Raw genomic sequence first — 22,848 nt, 5'->3', positions numbered from 1 at the left:
GTCTAGTTTAAAATTCTACTTCGAGCTGCAGGTTGCAAAGTGTCCCAGAATCGCGCCCAGGTCTGTTGCAAACGTTGGCCCTTGCTATTTGATAGGTCTGTGACCTCACACCTCTCCCGTTTTAGCAGTTCGATCATATGCATACTACGCCATGCTCCAATGGATGGTGGCCTCTGTTCTCTCCGATTTAGTAGGGTGACTTTTTTCCCCACTAACATTGCCTTCTGTAAAAAAAGATTTAAGTCCTGGCGGTGTGGGTTTCTGGACTAGCTAGTTATATCACACGATATAAGTGCCTATCCAAGTTTGGCAGCCATATTTGGCCACATGAATACCAGGCTTATCGTTGGCTGGTTCAAACTTAACTGGCCAGTGCTGGTTAAATTTGAACTGGCCGAAAATAAATCAGATATTTAATGCCGGTCACCAAAAATGGCCTGGCATTGACTATCTGGGCTCAGTGCCTACCGCAGGCTCCTTCCCATGGTCTGAATATCAGGCCTGAAACACCTTAACGGGCAGCACAGTAGAACATTCAGATAACACAGGTATGATAAATAGAATGAAAAGCTGAGGGGACAAATCCCATTGCCTTTACAGTTGGGATGGTCAACATCTTTCTTGAATGATGACTGAGATGAGCTCCCCTCTCTCCCAGCCTGCAGGTGGCATTGTGTATGCCGACTCCATGGCATGCCCGGCTGTGCCCAGCTTAGCCTCAAAAGAACAGGCTATCCAAATCTCCTGCTGGCACCACCGGCTCGCCAGCCTTGCCAGGGAGCAGCCCCTGGCTGCATGTTTGTTTTTCAAACATTAAAACTGCCTAAAAGAAGAATTTAAATCTTAAAAGCCTCCAGCCTCCCCCTCCCCATAAGTAATATGCCTGACCTATAGATGAAGCCACTGACAGCCGAGCAAGGCCACATTAGAACATGATTTGAAAAAGAAAGTCGAATGTAAGCAGACACATCAAGGAGAAATTACAGGGCAGAGGGATCATGTTTATAGTACACACACTGATGCTTAAACAGTGTCTGTCATTGATTCTGTCTCCCAGAAAAACAGGACTAGAACCAGTTTGAGGCCAGGTGAAAGCCTCTTTCATCCTGCCTGTGCCGTCCTTGCTGCTGACACCCAAAGCAAAGGAGAAAAATATCTGAGGGGAGGCAGCTGGAGAGAGACAGAGAGAGAGAGGAAGAGGAGGAGGAAGCAGGTAGGTGTCATTCTCCTTCCCAATATGATAGCGTCTGCCTTTTCTTGTACAGATATCTGCTACCACATTTGCTTATTTCCGACCTGAGGAAGAAGGGCAACCTTCGAAAGCTAATCATGAAATGTATTAAGTTATGTCCAGTAAAAAAGGTATCATCTTATTTTCTTTTCCATGTTTTATTTTGTTTGATTTCTATTGATAACCTTTAAGAGTGGTCTAACACGGCTACCACACCTCTTGCACAGATAGGAATGCGCTATAAAACGGGGTTGAATTAGCACCAGTAACCCTTTGTCGCAAAACGCATCGTTGCTCTTCAAGTTTTGTTGTGCCGGAAAACTTGTAGTCGTTAAGTTACAGTAATTAAAGTAACTTGGTTACTTTTTTTTCCCAGCTAAGCACCGTAAATGAGAGAACTTTAGTATGAATTCCTGGGTTTGGTTAATATGAAATTCTAGATTAAATGCGTTGTGATCTCCCACAATTTGACTTCACAGCTTAAGAAAGACACAGCACCTGTCATGCACTGCTCTTTCTAATGCTTTTCATAGTAAATATAAATATAAATACTGTTGGCACTTTATAAGACTTGCAAAGGGATTCAGAAGACTGGATTAGTGTCACCTGCGCCTTTTAAACCGACTTGATCTTCCTTAAATGGAAGGTGAAGTGTTTTATTCTGATAGTTAGGAACGGCTTGGCTGGTTCCGGTGCCATTTGCTTTGGGTTCGGTGCTGCTTGGACTGACTGTATTCCAGAATTTGGGCTGGAGCTTTGACTAATTTTGGGCTCCTGTTAGGATCAGAAATTCAACCTCATTAATGGTCTAGGGCCTTAGATTTTTAATGGGGACTCGTTTAGGGGCACAGGTAGTGAGAAGAATTATCTGTTTTTTTCTTAAGGGTTTTGTTTCCTAAGGATTGAGCAGGCTGCAGCTTGTTGTCAATGCTTTTCTGATGGGGTTGATGTGAGAGGGATAAGAGGTAGAGGGGTGGGTAAGGTGATTGTGTGTGTGTGTGTGTGTGTGTTTTGTTACATTTGTACCCCGCGCTTTCCCACTCATGGCAGGCTCAATGCGGCTTACATGGGGCAATGGAGGGTTAAGTGACTTGCCTAGAGTCACAAGTAGCTGCCTGTGCCTGAAGTGGGAATTGAACTCAGTTCCCCAGGACCAAAGTCCACCACCCTAACCACTAGGCCACTCCTGGGGGGGGGGCGTTGAAGAGGATAATGGATGGCCAGTGCTTAGATTTGCAACAGTGACATTTGATGCATGTGGGAAAGAGGAACCCAAATTATAGCTACATCATGCAAGGTTCCACGTTAGGAGTCACGGACCAAGAAAGGGATTTAGGTGTCATTGATACATTGAAACCTTCTGCTCAGTGTGCTGCTGCGGTTAAGAAAGCAAATAGAATGTTAGGTATTATTAGGAAAGGAATTGAAAACAAAAATGAGGCTGTTATGGTATGACCTCACCTCAAATATTGTGTTCAATTCTAGTCACCGCATCTCAAAAAAGATATAGTGGAATTAGAAAAGGTGCAGAGAAGGGTGACGAAAATGATAAAAGGATTGGGACGACTTCCCTATGAGGAAAGGCTAAAGCTGCTAGGGCTCTTCAGCTTAGAGAAAAGGCGGCTGAGGGGAGATATGATAGAGGTCTATAAAATAATGAGTGGAGTTGAACGGGTAGATGTAAAGCGTCTGTTCACGCTTTCCAAAAATACTAGGACTAGGGGGCATGCGATGAAGCTACAATGTAGTAAATTTAAAACAAATCGGAGAAAATATTTCTTCACTCAAAGTGTAATTAAACTCTGGAATTCGATGGCAGAGAATGTGGTAAAGGTGGTTACAAAAGGTTTTGACGGCTTCCTAAAGGAAAAGTCCATGGACCATTATTCAATGGACTTGGGGAAAATCCACTATTTCTGGGATAAGCAGTATAGAATGTTTTGTACTTTTTTTTTTTGGATCTTGCCAGGTATTTGTGACATGGATTGGCCACTGTTGGAAACAGGATGCTGGGCTTGATGGACCTTTGGTCTTTTCCAGTATGGCAATACTTCTGTACTTACGATGTTTTATGCCTTTTAGGATGTTTTCACTTTTATTGTTTATATTTTGAAATGTTTTTTTTACATTGAATTGAGTATGTACTGGTTTCAGTTCCAGGAGGGCGGTTTAATTAATTATTATTATTATTTTTTTTTTTAAATTAACACTACTTACTCCTCATTGTCTGGATCTCATCAGGGAGGTACCACCCCAAGCCTCTCATCCTACTCCCTTCCATCTGACTCTTATTAGGGAGCCATGCTGAATTTGAAAAAAAGCAATTTTTAAATAGAAACATAGAAACACGCACTGCAATTGAAATTACCCCGCTCCCTGCTTTAGGTGGATGGGGATGAGGAATAGGTTCCCTTCTACTCCATTGTCCTGCCCACCGCCTTCCCTTTGCTGAGCATTTTGGAGGATTCATGTTTGTCAGTCTCGGCTGGAAAAGTGGGACAACAAACCCCACACTGCTTTTGGTAAAAAGTGAAGCTCATCAGGTCACAGTTATGCCTGGCTAGTGTGTTCAACAATCTATAAGTAGATTAACTGACCCCCACCCCCCACCCCGCAAGAAAACCTCACTTATCTTTCTTCCTATAAAAGACACCAAATAATAAGAAAGTTATTTTGCATAGCAATGCCATTTATTTAGACCAAGTGGAAATACACAGGTACCTGTCCCCTCCCACCCTCAGCAGAAGTTTGGTTAAATCTCTGCACGAAAACATGACCTTTCTTTCTCTGCCAGGGACAAATTCCAGCTAGGACTGTGTGAGCCGGACTGCACCTGCCCTGTGTGGCCTGAACCAAGGGAGGGAGGGTAATGTTTTAGCCTTGCTCCTACGTTTTAAAGAAATATCTGTTTTTCTATGTTTGGTCCAGCACTGGAAGTGCAGCACAGTTAGAGCTGGCCTCCTTTGGGGACGGTGACATGAAAACAGACCAGTCATTGTAATACTGTCCTCAGCATGGGCCACATTCCATGTTAATACAGACAGATTGAGGGTCTAGACGTAGGCAGGGAAATGGGGTGGGCCATTGAGCCCATGGAAAGACCAATAAGTACATAAGTACATAAGTACATAAGTAGTGCCATACTGGGAAAGACCAAAGGTCCATCTAGCCCAGCATCCTGTCACCGACAGTGGCCAATCCAGGTCAAGGGCACCTGGCACGCTCCCCAAACGTAAAACATTCCAGACAAGTTATACCTAAAAATGCGGAATTTTTCCAAGTCCATTTAATAGCGGTCTATGGACTTGTCCTTTAGGAATCTATCTAACCCCTTTTTAAACTCCGTCAAGCTAACCGCCCGTACCACGTTCTCCGGTAATGAATTCCAGAGTCTAATTACACGTTGGGTGAAGAAAAATTTTCTCCGATTCGTTTTAAATTTACCACACTGTAGCTTCAACTCATGCCCTCTAGTCCTAGTATTTTTGGATAGCGTGAACAGTCGCTTCACATCCACCCGATCCATTCCACTCATTATTTTATACACTTCTATCATATCTCCCCTCAGCCGTCTCTTCTCCAAGCTGAAAAGCCCTAGCCTTCTCAGCCTCTCTTCATAGGAAAGTCGTCCCATCCCCACTATCATTTTCGTCGCCCTTCGCTGTACCTTTTCCAATTCTACTATATCTTTTTTGAGATACGGAGACCAGTACTGAACACAATACTCCAGGTGCGGTCGCACCATGGAGCGATACAACGGCATTATAACATCCGCACACCTGGACTCCATACCCTTCCTAATAACACCCAACATTCTATTCGCTTTCCTAGCCGCAGCAGCACACTGAGCAGAAGGTTTCAGCGTATCATCGACGACGACACCCAGATCCCTTTCTTGATCCGTAACTCCTAACGCGGAACCTTGCAAGACGTAGCTATAATTCGGGTTCCTCTTACCCACATGCATCACTTTGCAATATTTTGCCCAACTCAGTGTCAGTAACTTGAGCAACTGAGAGCAGGGCTGGAGATTGGTTTGTTTGACTCCCCCATTCAAAAGATGCCCTGCACCTGTATCTGGGTGTTGCTGTTGAGTGATGGCTGGGGAGCTGGAGGAAGGCTTTGAACAAAGTCTCTGCAGCTACTTTACCCTGGTCAGCTGAGGGCACACAGTCCTGGTCTGAATATTGAACCTGAGTCCTTCTGCATGGAAGCACACAACACTGATATTGGGTCATCAGACAGCCCCTAACCATTGTTGTTTCAGACCAGATATAGCAGAGGAACACTCAGTCCTCTTACAGTCTTTGCTATGGTATGACACGTATACTAGAGGAAGACTCAGCCAGTCCTAGCTTCTGACAGATTTTGCTGAAAATAATCGGTGGAGGGACTGTATCAGATTGGGGAGTAGTTCTGTTCTTTTTCTGGTACCAGTCCAGTACCATCTGCACAGACTAGGGGCTTACAGGTACAACAGTGGCATAGCCACAGGTGGGCCGGGGCCCACCCACTTTGTACTCAGGCCCACCCAAAATTGTGACACTCTTGCTGTGGTTGGTGGGGATCCCCAAACCTTGCCAGCTGAAGATTTTCTCTCCTTGGGCAGCCAGCGCTCTTCCAAATGTCAACCAGCAGCACTTGCCTTGAGCTGACGCTGAGACCGGCCCTTCTGCACATGCTCAGTTTTTGCACATGCAAAAGCACTGAGCCTGCACAGCCTGCCGGCAACAGCATCGGTTTGAGGCAAGTGCTGCCGGGTTTGAGGATCCCTGCCAGCTCAAGTATTTAATATTTGGGGTTTGTGGGCAGGGAGGGGTGGAGAGAGGAGCAAACCAAAGGGGGGCTGGGGAGGGGGGACAAATTCCATGCCTACCCACCTTGGGTTCAGGCCCACCCAAAATTAGCCATGTAGCTACGCCCCTGGCTGAGATGCCCATTATATTCCAATGGGCATTACCGCAGCTTAGTAAAAGACCCCCCCTTAAATATATCACTTAAAAAAAACAATTTTTGCAACGATGAGTGCAAGGACACACATCATATTAGCACTTATCTGATCACGCACTCATCGTTGTAAAACCTGTTTTTTTAAGTGATATATTTAGGAGCCATTTTACAAAGGTGGCCTTGGGCTACCACGTGGGTAGCGCACGGCAAAATAGCACTGCCACTGGGTGAACCCAGGTGCCCTGCGGTAGTTCTGCGCTTCCGTGCACCATTTCTCGTGCTAGAAAATCATTTTATTTTCTAGAGCAGGGGATGGGGAGTAGGCATTCCTGGCGGTAATTGGGCAGTATGTGCATAGCGCCGCGTGCTGCCTGATTACCGCATGAGTAGTGCGTGAGCCTTTACCGCCTCCTAAATAGGATTTTGTCAAGGCTCTCCTCTGTCATTAGGTTAAAAGTGTTCCATCTGTCTCTGTTAGGAGGGGGCGAGTTTGTGCACCGGGTGGGATTGCCTGTAAATCCTGGTGCAGACTTTTAATTTTGTTGGCAAAGTATGCAGCAAAATCGTTGCAGTTCAGTTTAGACTGGGCAGGCTGGTTTTCTTGTGGGGGTTGCAGTAGGCTGTTTACTATACTGAGCAGCTGCTTGGTTGAATTGGCAGCCTGTGCAATACATTGAGAGAAACATTGTATTTTGGTTGCTGTTAAGGCTTGGCGGTACTTTGCCACGTGCTTCCTGCAGTTTAGTCTGTCTTCATCCGGGTGAGATTTGCGCCATCTCCTTTCCAGTTTTTGTCCTTCGCGTTTAAGGATCCGAAGTTCTGGAGAAAACCAAGGGGAGCGTTTGTGAGTGGGGCATAAGACCTTTCTTAGTGGTGCTGTTTTCTCTAAGGTACATAAGTACATAAGTAATGCCATATTGGGAAAAGACCAAGGGTCCATCGAGCCCAGCATCTTGTCCACGACAGCGGCCAATCCAGGCCAAGGGCACCTGGCAAGTTTCCCAAATGTACAAACATTCTATAAATGTTATTCCTGGGATTTTGGATTTTTCCAAGTCCGTTTAGTAGCGGTTTATGGACTTGTCCTTTAGGAAACCGTCCAACCCTTTTTAAAACTCTGCTAAGCTAACCGCCTTCACCACATTTTCCGGCAATGAATTCCAGAGTTTAATTACACGTTGGGTGAAGAAAATTTTTCTCCGATTTGTTTTAAATTTACTACACTGTAGTTTAATCGCATGCCCCCTAGTCCTAGTATTTTTGGAAAGCGTGAACAGACGCTTCACATCCACCTGTTCCACTCCACTCATTATTTTATAAACCTCTATCATGTCTCCCCTCAGCCGTCTCTTCTCCAAGCTGAATAGCCCTAGCCTCCTTAGTCTTTCTTCATAGGGAAGTCGTCCCATCCCCGCTATCATTTTAGTTGCCCTTCGCTGCACCTTTTCCAATTCTACTATATCTTTCTTGAGATGCGGCGACCAGAATTGAACACCATGGAGCGATACAACGGCATTATAACATCTTCACACCTGTTTTCCATACCTTTCCTAATAATACCCAACATTCTATTCGCTTTCCTAGCCGCAGCAGCACACTGAGCAGACGTCAACTTGTTCCGACACTGTTGTCTTTTCATCTACATGTGCATAGTCCAAGGCCTCTAGGAAATTCTCAGCGGTCAGCTTTTTTTTTTGTCTCTGATCTCCTTCCAAACTCTGAGAGGTGCCATTTGTTTCAGGTGGTCACTTAGGGAGAATTTAATTAGAAAATGGTCTGACCATGATAGGGGTGTTATTTCAATACTGTTATCCCAGAATTCTGGGATATCCACCCCTTTGTAGAATACCAGGTCTAGTATGTTACCCTTTTCGTGGGTTGGAGAATTGATCACCTCTGTAAATCCTAGTGCTGTCATCGTGTCCAGAAAGGCAGCTGTGGTGGTATCTGGGGTTTTGATGTGTAGATTGAAGTCCCCCATGATCACCAGCCTAGGGTAATTCAGGGTCACTTGAGTAATCAGGTCTAGGAGTTCTTGCACAGAGAATGTGTTGTTACGAGGTGCTCTGTATACCATGAGCAGCCAGATTGGCTTCTCCTCTTCAAGTTGGATTAAAAGAGATTCTGATCCATGTAGCTGGGGGATGGATATTCTGCGCAGTTTGATTGTGTCCTGAATCAAGACTGCTACCCCTCCACCCTGTCTTCCTTGTCTTGGTTGATGTTGGATGTTGAAACCTGTTGGGCATAGTTCAGCCAGTGATAAACCCCCACTTTCATCTAGCCAGGTTTCACTTATTCCTAGGATGTCAAGATGCTGTTCATTTATGGCATCATGGATCACCAAGGATTTCTTTGCAGCTGATCTGGCATTCACCAGTCCTGTAGTTCCCAAGGGTGGTCTGGGGGTGCTGTGGGTAGCTTTGGTGTGACAATATGGTGATCTTTTAAGTACTGTTATATAGGTGTTTGACCTCTTGCACTTTTGCCTTCTTTTTGGTTTGTGGAGGTTATGGTTTCTTCTCCCACACACCACTAGGATGCTTACATGATACAGAAGTTAGTTAGGCAAAATTTCACTGGGTGGCGCTGCAATCCACTCTTTGGAGTACACCCTGTAGATCAGCAGTCTTCCTAGTTGGCAATGCAGGGTTAAGGCTTTAATAGCTGAAAGAGCAGACCTTTTAAAGTTGTAAATTCAGACCAGGCCTGTGAGATCAAAGTCTTCCATCAAATAGAGAAACAAATGGCTGCACTTAGCACTTCTATGTGAAATTCTTGGAGACAGTTCATAGGTTTCCTTTAGTTTTAAGGAATCTAAAAGATTCAGAGTTATAGAAGTAGGTTTTGTAGTTAAAATACATTTTTAACTCACGGATTGCAGGTATGAACTTTAGAGTTTCTGGTTCTGATATCCTTGGATGGTCCAGTTGATGCAGGTTGCTGTAGGCTTTTTCTTTATTGTCCCAGAGGAAGGATAGATGTAAATAAGGATCCAGCTCCAATCTCAGAGCATGAGGAGAGTTATTTAGGGGAGATAAAATTTCTTTTCTCCAGCCAAAAATAAATGGAAGAAGTTCCGAGTAAAATTGAGGACTGGTGCCTCAACACAGACTGAGCAGAAGTCAGTAAAAGTTTGGGTTATAAATAAGCAGAAAATAAGTAGAAAATGTAGTTATTTAATCTAAGTTGCTAGGCACTTGCCGCGTGGCCATTTCGAGGGGAGCCCTTACTGCCACCCATTGAGGTGGTGGTAAGGGCTCCCGTGTTAACCCAGCGGTAACCAGGTAGCGTGCGGCACTGCCCGATTACTGCTGGGTACACTCCGGAGCATTGGAGCCGACTCTGTGGGTGCTGTGGGTGCTTGAGCACCCCCAATATTGGAAAAATGCCTTGTATGTGTCCAGGGAGGGAATATTTCCATTGGACTTAGCACCCCCAATAATTGTGAAAAGTTGGCTCCTATGCTCCGGAGCTACAAAAATAAATAAATTTTTGTAGCACCGGAAATGACGGCACGCTACGGATAGGAAGTAGTACCAGGCTGCTGTGGTAGCCCAGCAGTACTTCCTGTATAGCGATTGGTAAGCCCGCGTTGGGCTTACCGCTGTTAGTAAAATGAGCCCTTAGTGATGTACATGAGGAGTTTCTAGGTGAATGATTATAATTTTGGAAAGGCAATAGAGGCAGTCTCTGTATATTGGGAGCTAGCTTTTTGCCTCAAATATAATCATCCCCGAACTCAAAAGATACTTCTCTCCAACAATTAAAGAACATTAAAAAAAATGATATGTAAATATTTGTGATATTTATTGGAAGCACACCATAATAAGGGCGTGAACATTTAAAATACATTAAATCTAACATTTACTGCTTGCAGAACGAATAACCATGGATTTCTCCAAGCTTCCTACGATTGAGGATGAGGAGCAGGAGAGCATGTTGGGATTTGTTCATGGCGTCTCTGGACCAGGTAGGGTTACGGCATGGAGAGACTGAGAGATAAAACCTGACACGAGAAAACTGAGCACAAAGGGAGCCTGCCAGACCCATCCAGTTTGCCCATTTGCCCTTCTGCAGGACAGCAGAGGGGATTTACCATCTCATCTCCAGGTCATATATAAGAATGTAATTCTGAATTTTTCCCCATTGATTTCCGCAAGAAAATCGTAACTCCACTTCCTTGCTTGGAATGGGCAAAAGCAGGCCTGAATCAGCTTCTTTGATTCACCTGGGATGATACAACAACCCTAACCTCAGGCCATGGGCCCTGTTTAATTTGGTGCACTAGCATTTTTAGCACATACTAAGAATTAGCACTCGTTAACCGTGTAGACACCTATAGGAATATTATGGGCATCTATATGGTTATCGTATGCTAATCAATAGTGCTTGCTAAAAACACTAGCGAGCCTCTAGCAAGGCTTAGTAAACAGGGTATTGGGCCATTGGCTTTACCCTCACCAGAAAGCTGATGATGTCACTGATTTTGAGGCTGCTGGGAGCCATCCTTGTTTAGAATTAAAAAAAAAAAGATAAAGAATCATCATTCCTAAATTATCCCAAGAACTTCTGACCCCCCCCCAAGAATCAGCTCACTAAAGCCTCCTTTTATCAAGCCAGTGCGGTAATGCTGACAAAGCCCATTCAAATAAGTACCTGAATATATGTAAACCGCTTTGAATGTAGTTGCAAAAACCTCAGAAAGGCGGTATATCAAGTCCCATTTCCATTTCCACTTTGAATCAGGGGTGTAGCTAGGTGGGGCCACGGGGGCATGGGCCCCCACAGATTTAGCCCTGGCCCCCTCTACTTTCGACCCCCCCCCTCCTGCTGCCGCTGCCGCCGGGTACCTTTGCTTGCGGGGGTCCCCAACCCATGCCAGCCGAAGTCTTCTTCAGTGCCAGTCTCCGGTGCTTTCACAGCTCTGTTTCTGTGAGTCCTGACGTCCTGCACGTTACGTGCACACAGGATGTCAGGAGTCAGGACTCACAAAAACAGATCTACGAATTCGCTGGAGACCGGTGCTGATGAAGACTTTGTCTGGCGGGGGTTGGAGAGCCCCACCAGCAGAGGTACCTGGCAGTGACGGGGGAGTGGCGGCGGGGGTCGAAAGTGGTGGTGGTGGTGGTGGTGGGGGGGGGGGGGTCGGAGGCTAGGGAAGGCGGGCTAAAATGTGCCCCCCACCTCAAGCTCTGAACCCCCTCCCGCCGAGGTCTGGCTACGCCCCTGCTTTGAATGGGCTGCATTGGTATTGCCGCACGGCAGCTGCTAGTGCGGCTTGATAAAAGGGGGCCTAAAAAGATAAAAATGGGAAATATCAAGTACTTACACACTGCCTACCCGCCCCTCCCCCCAGCTCAGGCTATACAGTGAATAACGTTTCCTTTAACACTGAGCTGCGTCTGCTGATGTTTCCTGCTTGTACTCTCCTTTCCCAGTGGTCACAGCCTCTAACATGGCAGGGGCAGCGATGTATGAACTTGTACGTGTGGGGCACGCAGAGCTGGTGGGAGAGATTATTCGCCTGGAGGGGGACCTGGCCACCATACAGGTCTATGAAGAAACCTGTATCCTTTCACTGAAGTGGTATATAAGCAAATGTCAAAAGGCAGAGAAACGTTTCCAGGGATAGAGGTATCCTGTAGGTGGGATTTAAAACGGGGGGGGGGGGAGGGGGGGGTGGAACCAATGCAAGGAAGAGGTGCATTTTCAAAGCACCTAGACTTAAAAAGTTAAATATGGAACTTTGTAAGTCTAAGAGCTTTGAAAATGAGCCCCAAATTTGCACTCCCTGCCCATCTTCAAATCCTTGCTCAAAGCCCACCTCTTCAACGTCGCCTTTGGCACCTAACCATCATACCTCTATTCAAGAAACCTGGACTGCCCCTACTTGACATTTTGTCCTTTAGATTGTAAGCTCCTTTGAGCAGGGACTGCCCCCCCTTTTTGTTAAACTGTACAGCGCTGCATAACCCTAGTAGCGCTCTAGAAATGTCAAGTAGTAGTAGTATCTTCAGCCTTGTGCTCATCTCCCCGATCTCAATGATTTTTCAGACCCCTGGTTTCCCTTCACTCCCCCATCAACAAATTTCAATAATTAGACTCAACAATCATCACTACCCTAACATTAACCATCCAGGAATAATCCTGTAAAAATACATAATCGGATATTACTAATGCGATTGAGAAGATTAGGGAAAATGGTTAGTTTACCACCATCTCAAGCTTAACACTGATAAGACTGATCAGGTATTTATTCCAATGTCGGTACCTATTAAAGATGGAACATCTCTGAAAGTGGATAAGATATCTAGTATATTAGGAGTATTTACCTAATGCTTCTCTGAGTATGGAACCATAAATGAATGCTATAGTTAGGCTTGTTCAATCTTATTTTGTTCATGATCACTTTAGAATACTTGTTCAGTTAACGATTTTATCCCAATTAGATTATCGTATCTTTCTTTCTTTCTTTCTTTATTATTTATTGCATTTGTATCCCACCTCTTTGCAGGCTCAATGTGGCTTACAATTCGTCGTGGATACTGGAAATAGAAGAGAATATACATTTGGTTTTACAGAGGGTTTTGGGTTACATGGTAGTGAAATACATGGTTGTATTAAAGCAAAAGACATTATACGACATTCCTATATATATGAAAGATTGTACAGTTATAAGTGTTGATCTTTGTGATATATCTTGTTGAAGAGATAAGTTTTCAGCAGTTTACGGAAGTTGATCAGTTCATGGACCGTTTTCAGGTTACGTGGTAGTGCGTTCCATAGCTGCGTGCTCATCTGGGAATTTCATCTGCAATGCTCATCTGCGTGCTTATCCTGGAATTTCAACAAAATTGATGTCTAGATTACAGTTAATTCAAAATACTGCTGCCAAGTTCTGTGTTCACGGATGAAAGGCTGGGGGTAGGACCTCAGAAAACATATGCTAAGGAGGATGGATTTATTTATTTATTTCTTGCATTTGTATCCCACATTTTCCCACCTCTTTGCAGGCTCAATGTGGCTTACAATACATCATGAATAGTGGAAATACATGAGAAAGTATACATTTAGTATTAACAGAAGGATTTTGGGTAACATGATATAGAACATGATAGTATTTTAACAAGCAAACATAGTAAGAAATATTTAAGAAATATATAAGAATTATATAAGAAAATATACATTTGGTAATATCAGAAGGATCTTGGGTAACATAATAACGAAAACATGATAGTAGTTTGACAAACAAGTACTGTAGAGGCAGTTCTGGTTATTTTTGGTAGACCAGGACTGATTCTCAGAAGACTGTGTTCATGAGGAGCTATTAGATTGTAAGCTCTTTGAGCAGGGACTGTCTTTCTTCTATGTTTGTGCAGCGCTGCGTATGCCTTGTAGCGCTATAGAAATGCTAAATAGTAGTAGTAGTAATAAGTAGTAGTAGTAGTCTTTGAGATTCCGGAATCTTGCTGCTCTTTGGGATTCTGCACAGAATGTTGCTACAGTGGGATTCCGGAATCTTGCTACTCTTTGAGATTCTGCACGGAATCTTGCTACTCTTTGTCCTTTTCCCTTATTTGTCCTGTCTGTCCTGATTAGATTGTAAGCTCTTTGAGCAGGGACTGTCTTTCTTCTATGTTTGTGCAGCGCTGCGTACGCCTTGTAGCGCTATAGAAATGCTAAATAGTAGTAGTAGCTAAACTAAAAGTGGACAAAGTGATGGGGTCTGATGGGATACATCCGAGGGTACTCAAGAAACTCAGAGATGTTCTGGTGGCTCCACTGTCTGATCTCTTCAATGCTTCCTTAGAGTCTGGAGTGGTCTCGGAGGACTAGAGCATTGGCAAGCTAGGTTTTTGCACTGTTTCAGCGGTGTGGGTTCTGCACTGTTGGCTTTACCGCGGGTGTTCTGAGCATTGGCCCATTAGTCATGTAAATACTCCGGTCATTTTCCAGGAGTAAGAGGTTGCATATTTGGGGTCAGAATGCTTTTCAGCTTGGTTCCCTCTATTTTCCCTGTCAATAGGGAAACTTTCTGCTTTTCTCTCGGAGTTCTTCCAGCTCTTCAACCATTTCTCAGACTGTGAGCGGCTCGCTCGATCCCAATATACAAAGCAGAGCTTAATATTTGAAGGTACGGTGCCCAGTTATCCATTTTCTTACTGGATTATTCTAGGAGAACTGATTCATGATTGTTGAGTTTCATTATCAAAATCTGAGCGGGGGCCTCAGGGACTGAAAGTTAGTTGAAGGTGGGGCACAGGCTGAAGGTTTGCTCCAGTAATACCAATACCTTTGCACTGGCACAACAAAAGGACAATTCTCTGACTGGCTGCAGTGGCGTTCCGAGGGGCGCTGACACCCGGGGCGGATCGCCGATGCGCCCTGCCCCACCCAGGGTGCAGCGCCCCCCCCCCCGTGCACACGACCCCCCCCCCCCCAGCGAAGGGACACCCCCCTACCCCAGCGAAAGAACCCCTCCCGGGTGCACGCCGCTGGGGGGGTGCCGCGCGCCGGTCAGCGTCGTTGGTTACTTCCTGTTCCGGGGCAGAGGGAGCATGGAAACCAACGACGCTGACTGGCGCGCGGCACCCCCCCCCCCCCCAGCGGCGTGCACCCGGGGCGGACCGCCCCCACCGCCCTCCCCTTGGTACGTCACTGACTGGCTGCACTATTTGTTATGTAATCTCTTCGGCATTTAGGCAGTTGCAGTAATGCCAGGTCTATGGCTAGTGAAACTGAGGGCACCAAAATGTAAGGTGCACCAATACCAGGTTATACTACTATTTTCCATATACAGTTCAAGCTCCTCTTATTAACCTATAAGTGCACTCACTCTGCTGCCCCTCACTACCTCTCCACCCTCATCTCTCCCTACACTCCTTCCCAGGAACTCCGTTCTCTAGGCAAATCTCTCCTAATTGTACCCTTCTCCTCCATCGCTAACTCCAGACTCCGTTCCTTTTATCTTGCCGCACCTTATGCCTGGAATAGACTCCCTGAGCCATTACGTCAAGCTCCATCCCTGGCCGCCTTCAAATTCAGGCTAAAGGCCTACCTGTTTGATGCTGCTTTTAATTCCTAACTTGTCACCTGCTCGTAACCTTTATCTTGTCTTCCACTCTTCAATAGTCCCTTTCCATCTGTCTGTCCTGCCCTTATCCCGTATTTGTCCTGTCCTGATTTAGATTGTAAGCTCTTTTGAGCAGGGACTGTCTTTTCTTCATGTTAAATTGTGAAGCGCTGCGTACGACTGGTAGTGCTATAGAAATGATTTATAGTAGTAGTAGTAGTAGTATTTTATAAGGGAATTTGGGCACCCAGATGCCATTATAAGAATAGATTCTTCCACGGCATCGGGGCACCTATAAAGATTGCTCCCAACCCCTGGATTCTATATATATTGCCCAAATCTAGGCACCAAAATGTGTGCACAAATTAATTGATTAACGAGCTCATAGCCATCAATAATCAAGTATAAACAACCAATTCATGATGTTAATTGGCGCCCATTAGAATTTTTGCATGTATTTGGCTGCATGCTATTCTATAGGGCAGGGACCGAACTCCAAAAGCACATAACTCAAAAGGGGGCATGGCCGTGGGAGGGGCATGGGTGTGTCAGGGGCGTTCCAAACAGTTGCGTGCGTAGGTACAGAATGCGGCCTCAGCATGCCTCTCTTGGGCGCCAGCATTTACACCAGGTTTCAGCATATATAAGTCTAGCGCCTACAGTTAGGTGTAGGAATCAGTGTTAAGCACAATTGTATAAAGCACGTGCGAACTTTATAGAATTCCACTTAGCACTGATTTGTTTTTCTGGCACTGAATTTTGAGCCCCATTTGTAGAATCCTCCTCCCCCCCCCCCAAAAGAAATGCCCCCTTTCAATTATTCTTACATCAACCTTGATTTGGTGACTATGGTAATTCACATAACAAGTGCTTAAATACTTCAGCTTCGCACCTTGTTCTGGATTCGGAACCTTCTTTCTGTACAGACATATATCACTACACAGAACTGTATATGCTGATGGCATTAGATGTCATAAGTATGATTAAATATTATTTTGTTGTACTGGAATCCCTTTGGACAGACATTCTTTTCCTAACTGCCACTCTTCCAGCTGGTGTGTCTGTACGTGACCCTGTTTTACGGACCGGGAAGCCCCTCTCGGTGGAGCTGGGCCCTGGCATCATGGGTAACATATTTGATGGTATTCAGCGCCCACTGAAGGACATCACAGATTTGACAAAGAGCATCTATATTCCCCGTGGCATCAACATCACTGCTCTGTCCCGGGATCTGAAGTGGGATTTTGTACCGGACAAAAGCATTCATGTGAGTCAGCCTCTGAAAGCAGGAAAGGATCTAGGAAGAAGGAGAAACGCAAAGAGAAAGATGAGTTGTGACTAGGCCAGGAGCAATATCATGAACGAAGAGGAAGGAAAGCAGAAGAATGAGGGACAGATTGAGAGAGAACTAAAGATAATGTGAAAAAGACAGAGGGAAGAGAACTAGAAAGGTAGAGTGTTATAGAGACATAAGAAGGACAGAGAGAATAGGAAGGAAAATGGGCCAGGGGAAAGGATAAAAATATAGAAAAGTAAGGTGTGAGAGAGAAGAGAGAACGAGAGTGGGAAATCAAGAAGATAGAGAGAAACAGAAAGTAAAATGGAAGCGAACAGGAGAGAGAGGATGAAAGGGAAAAGGAAGTATAAGTCAAGAAAGGGAAAAGGAAGTATAAGTCAAGGAGGTTTAATGTCAGGAGAGCATGATATCACAAGGCTGAAGCCGGTCTCCACCTACTCCACCCAAGGAAGTTTTAATTCTCTCCAATGCAGCCGCCCCATCTTGGTACACCCAAAACAATGTAATTGATAGGGCAACAAGATCTGCCTACTGGCTTCAGACCACATAATGGGTCAGATAGGCTCATGCCACCTCCTGTCATTAAACCTCCTTTTCCCTTTAAGGTGCATGGGAGTCCATCACCCGCAGCTGTACTATTGGGAGTGGTGCAGCAGTCTTGCAGTTTCAGTTGGGAGGGGCAGGCAGGTTACCTGGGAGTCCCACAGAACTCGCCTGCCCTGCACAATTGAACCACAAGATTGCTGCAACACCCCTAGTGGTAGGAATGAGAGCAGCAGACTCTTCACTCCTGTGCACCTTAAAGGGAACACTGAGTGTAAAGGAGAGACTGAAAGAGAAAGAAAATATATAAAAAAGTAAGTGTGGTGTGTGAGAGGCAGGAGAAACAGAGAATTAGAAAAAAGGAAAGGAGAAGGCAGGCAGGAGAGGCGTATTTTCAAAGCACTTAGACTTACAAAGTTCCAGGTGTTATTATAGAACTTTGTAAGTCTAAGTGCTTTGAAAATTAGCCCCATAGTGAAATCAAAGAGGAGCAGTAGGAAGACAGTAAGAGAGAGGGAGGGAGGGAGGGGGGAGAGAGGGGGAGAGGGATAAGGAGGGAAAGGATGAAGAGAGAGCAGGATAAAAGAAACAGAGATTGTGCAAAAGAAAGAAGAGGAACAAAAGGAAACATGATGAATCCACGGCAGGGAAAAGGTGACAGGAACACAAGAAATCACTTCTTCATATGGGGTTTTGCTTTCTTCCAGGCTGGAAGTCATGTCACTGGGGGTGATATTTATGGCTTGGTGCAAGAGAACTCACTCATCAAACACAAGATTATGGTGCCTCCCCGGAGCCGTGGCACTGTGACATACATCGCCCCACCAGGGCACTACGACATCTCGGTAACTATCTTCAGATAGATGCTCCCCACCATGACGAGGGCTGAGGGGCCACCTGCTGGCTATAGGTCGGCAGAGATGGGATGAGCCTGGTCTGAGTTTACCCACCTCCATCCTCAGTCCTCTCCCTATGACCGCTGTGGACTTGATTGTCTTATTGATATTAGGTAAATCAGAATCACAAGTCCAGAGATGCATTGGGGGTTGGGGGGGGGGGGGACTGGCTCAGTCCATCACTGATGACATAGAGGTAATGGACCACTCTAGGAGGAATGCCCAGGGCCGCCGAGAGACTGAGCCAGGCTCGGGACAAGGCCGCCCCCCGCCACCGGGCCCTCTCTCCACCCCCAGGTCCTCTGCACTGACCTTAAGCACCTCACCTTCGAAAGCACAGCAATCAGCGGCAGATCACTCCTTCCTTCCGTGTCCCGCCCTCGCGGAAGTTATGTCAGGCAAGGGCGGGACACGGAAAGGAAGGAGTGGTCTGCCGCTGCTTGCTGCGCTTTCAAAGGTGAGGCGCTTAAATTCAATGCCAGGGAGCGACGGAGGGCGGACAGGCCAGACTGCGGCGGTGGCGCCGGGCTCCCCCGGAGGCCCGGGCCCGGGAAATTTTGTCTGCCTTGTCCCCCCTCTCGGTGGCCCTGGGAATGCCAGCTATTTGGAGGTAAAAAGAGGCTTCTAAATTTTATCCAATGAAAGAAGGTCTGTTCCCTTTGTCATTATACAAAAATATTGAAATAATTCTAGTTTATTTTATTTATTTATTTTTATTTTTGTTACATTTGTACCCCGCGCTTTCCCACTCATTGTAAAGAGAATCCTAAAACCAACTTGCATATGAACTATCTGAAAAAAAAAGAAAAAGGAAAACACTTTTTGTCTCCTTCCTAGTATTGCATCTTTAAAAAACCCCAAACCAAACCAAAAACCTTTTTAAAGGAAGTGGTCAAAGCACAGGCCAGGCCCATGTGTATAGTTTGACTGTTTCATTGGGGAGGGGGAGGGGCAAAGGGTGGGATGTGGCACATTAGCATATTCATTTGCAGACATACATCTTATACATATTCATTATAGTTATTCAAAACACAAACAATCATAAAACACTGAATATGAAGCCATATTTTATATATATATACAGTGGGGGAAATAAGTATTTGATCCCTTGCTGATTTTGTAAGTTTGCCCACTGACAAAGACGTGAGCAGCCCATAATTGAAGGGTAGGTTATTGGTAACAGTGAGAGATAGCACATCACAAATTAAATCCGGAAAATCACATTGTGGAAAGTATATGAATTTATTTGCATTCTGCAGAGGGAAATAAGTATTTGATCCCCCACCAACCAGTAAGAGATCTGGCCCCTACAGACCAGGTAGATGCTCCAAATCAACTCGTTACCTGCATGACAGACAGCTGTCGGCAATGGTCACCTGTATGAAAGACACCTGTCCACAGACTCAGTGAATCAGTCAGACTCTAACCTCTACAAAATGGCCAAGAGCAAGGAGCTGTCTAAGGATGTCAGGGACAAGTTCATACACCTGCACAAGGCTGGAATGGGCTACAAAACCATCAGTAAGACGCTGGGCGAGAAGGAGACAACTGTTGGTGCCATAGTAAGAAAATGGAAGAAGTACAAAATGACTGTCAATCGACAAAGATCTGGGGCTCCACGCAAAATCTCACCTCGTGGGGTATCCTTGATCATGAGGAAGGTTAGAAATCAGCCTACAACTACAAGGGGGGAACTTGTCAATGATCTCAAGGCAGCTGGGACCACTGTCACCACGAAAACCATTGGTAACACATTACGACATAACGGATTGCAATCCTGCAGTGCCCGCAAGGTCCCCCTGCTCCGGAAGGCACATGTGACGGCCCGTCTGAAGTTTGCCAGTGAACACCTGGATGATGCCGAGAGTGATTGGGAGAAGGTGCTGTGGTCAGATGAGACAAAAATTGAGCTCTTTGGCATGAACTCAACTCGCCGTGTTTGGAGGAAGAGAAATGCTGCCTATGACCCAAAGAACACCGTCCCCACTGTCAAGCATGGAGGTGGAAATGTTATGTTTTGGGGGTGTTTCTCTGCTAAGGGCACAGGACTACTTCACCGCATCAATGGGAGAATGGATGGGGCCATGTACCGTACAATTCTGAGTGACAACCTCCTTCCCTCCGCCAGGGCCTTAAAAATGGGTCGTGGCTGGGTCTTCCAGCACGACAATGACCCAAAACATACAGCCAAGGCAACAAAGGAGTGGCTCAGGAAGAAGCACATTAGGGTCATGGAGTGGCCTAGCCAGTCACCAGACCTTAATCCCATTGAAAACTTATGGAGGGAGCTGAAGCTGCGAGTTGCCAAGCGACAGCCCAGAACTCTTAATGATTTAGAGATGATCTGCAAAGAGGAGTGGACCAAAATTCCTCCTGACATGTGTGCAAACCTCATCATCAACTACAGAAGACGTCTGACCGCTGTGCTTGCCAACAAGGGTTTTGCCACCAAGTATTAGGTCTTGTTTGCCAGAGGGATTAAATACTTATTTCCCTCTGCAGAATGCAAATAAATTCATATACTTTCCACAATGTGATTTTCCGGATTTAATTTGTGATGTGCTATCTCTCACTGTTACCAATAACCTACCCTTCAATTATGGGCTGCTCATGTCTTTGTCAGTGGGCAAACTTACAAAATCAGCAAGGGATCAAATACTTATTTCCCCCACTGTATATATACTAGTAAATAAGGCCCATTTCTGACACAAATGAAACGGGCGCTAGCAAGGTTTTCTTCAGAGTGTGTATGTTTGAGAGAGTGTGTGTGAGAGTGACTGTGTGAGAGAGAGAGAGTGAATGTGCGAGTGTGTGTGACAGAGAGCGAGAGTGAGTGTGGGTGCAAGTGTGTGTGTGAGAATGAGAGAGTGTGTGTGTGTGAGAATGAGAGTGTGTGTGTTTGAATGAGAGTGTGTGCGAGTGCGTATGTGAGACACAGTGACTGTGTGAGAGAGAGTGTGTTTCACACACATACACTGTGTGTGAGAGAGTATGTGTGCGATACACAGAGTCTCTGTGAGACCGAGAGAGTGTATGAGACCGAGTGTGTGAGATCGAGAGTGTACAGTGTGAGACATACTGTGAGAGAGTGAGAGAGAGAAAGACAGTGACTGTGAAAGAGAGTGTGTGAGAGAGAGAGTGTGTGTGACAGAGATACCTCCCCCCTCCCCCTGTGGTCAGAGGACCCCCTTCCCCCCCTCGTGGTCTCAGATGATATGTGTGCGCAAGTCTCAGCGATAAAATATATTTGCTGAGTGGCACTACTGAGGTTCACTGTCTTACACAAAGAATTGTTTAGTCATCATCGAGGAAGCTGGATCTACTGATACTCAGAAAATTGGGTAAATATCAGTACAAGGTTGCATTTCACAAAGCAGGCACATCTCAATCTTTTAAAAAATATTAAATAAAAATAATTTTTTTTCTTTTCTACCTTTGTTGTCTGAGCACTTTATTTTTATGATTGGGCTGGTCCCACTCTCTTCCACTTTCCGTGTGTCAGTCTTCTAAATTATTTTCCAGGTTGGCTTTTCAAATTCTTCCCTTGTCATCTTCCTTTCCCATTCAGTCAACAAGTTCCACTCATTTTCTGCTCTTTTCACCTTCCCTCCACACCCCTAGTCACATCCACCTTCTGCTCCTTCTTCCTCCCCCCACCCACACCCCCCGTCCCATCCATCTTCTGATCCCTCTTTCTCCCCCACACCCCCTAGTCTCATTCATCTTCTGCACCCTCTCCCTCCCCCCACATCCCCTAGTCCCATCCATCTTCTGCTCCTTCTCCCTCCCCCATCCACACTCTCTAGTCCCATCCATCTTCTGCTCCTTCGCCATCTCTCTCTCATACTCCCCCCTGTGGTCTCATTTTTTGTACCCTTCGCCGCCTGGACCCGCCTTCCTCTCTCGTTCTCCATCCATTGGATGGTTTTATTCCTCAGACTAAATAGAAAGACTCCTGAAGGAGACCTTTGGCCAAAACACAGTGCTGTGTCGAGTCTCCTATCAATAAATATTGCTTCATTGAGAACCTGAAGTCTACGTGATTTGTCCCTGGAGTGCCTGGTCTATCTCCCACTGTTCTTTTTTCTACTTGTGCTCTTCATGGGATTTTTGCGTTCCTCCACCCAGGTGGATTTTCTCTGTACCCTACTTATGTGATATATAAACAGGATGTTTGGGGGGGGGGGGGGGAATCAGATTAGGAGCCTGAAAGTTAATTGGTGGTGGGGTGGGGTGGGGAGGGGAGGTGGTGGGGGGGTTTAGGGTAGTGTAAGGCTAAATATTTGCCTAGTACACCCGGTACAATTGCACCAGCCTTGCAGGAACAGTATTCACATGAACCACAGGAAGGAGGAGGTGGGCACTGTGGGTGACACTTGTCAGACAAATTTGGGGAGCTGTGGTTGGGGGCCCTCAAACAAGAATAGTTGATGTAGTAGGAGTTGGGCTAGATGGGACGGTCATTAAAATAGGCAAGCCCCCCCCCCCCCCCCCCCAGGATAATAGTCTTATGGTGCTGCTGCTTGGTTCTGATTGAGGTTGAAGCCCAAAGGAACAGGAATTAAGTACTGGTTCAAAGAAGTGTTATTATAATAAGGCTCAATCTTCTGACTTGGATCCCATTCTCATTCAGAAACCCTCTGCCACCCTTCATCTTAAGCATCCTGTATGATAAATTCACTGAGAATATTTTATAGGCAGTGCAAAATAGGGGAAAAATCCCTTTTAGATAAAACTCACTCTCATGTGCTGTTTCAGCTAAATAATACCAAGTTTTACAGTTCTGTTTCTCAACCAGAATGAGAAAACCCTTCTTATGCTATAAGAGAGATTGTTCTGGGCACTTACTAAATTA

The 22,848-nt window shown here is 45.5% G+C and overlaps 1 protein-coding gene across 3 annotated transcripts in view; it reads left to right on the top strand.

Moving 5' to 3' along the window:
- The first annotated feature begins 1,078 nt into the window (after positions 1-1,078).
- Positions 1,079-22,848, top strand: part of LOC115457805 (V-type proton ATPase catalytic subunit A-like) — a 40,968-nt gene continuing 19,198 nt past the window's right edge. The window contains exons 1-5 of one of the 3 annotated variants that reach the window (XM_030187419.1): positions 1,079-1,213; positions 10,062-10,154; positions 11,623-11,751; positions 16,310-16,524; positions 17,805-17,942. In XM_030187419.1, the coding sequence (XP_030043279.1) occupies positions 10,073-10,154; positions 11,623-11,751; positions 16,310-16,524; positions 17,805-17,942 (564 nt within the window). In that variant the 5' untranslated portion in view covers positions 1,079-1,213; positions 10,062-10,072. Of the gene's footprint in view, positions 1,214-1,343; positions 1,363-4,042; positions 4,098-10,061; positions 10,155-11,622; positions 11,752-16,309; positions 16,525-17,804; positions 17,943-22,848 lie in introns of those variants that run through there. The other 2 variants (XM_030187418.1, XM_030187420.1) reach the window with 2 other exon arrangements.

Source organism: Microcaecilia unicolor, chromosome 14 (genome assembly GCF_901765095.1).
Source record: "Microcaecilia unicolor chromosome 14, aMicUni1.1, whole genome shotgun sequence".
In the NCBI taxonomy this organism is placed as follows: domain Eukaryota; kingdom Metazoa; phylum Chordata; class Amphibia; order Gymnophiona; family Siphonopidae; genus Microcaecilia; species Microcaecilia unicolor.
This window is presented reverse-complemented; position numbering and strand designations above follow the sequence as displayed.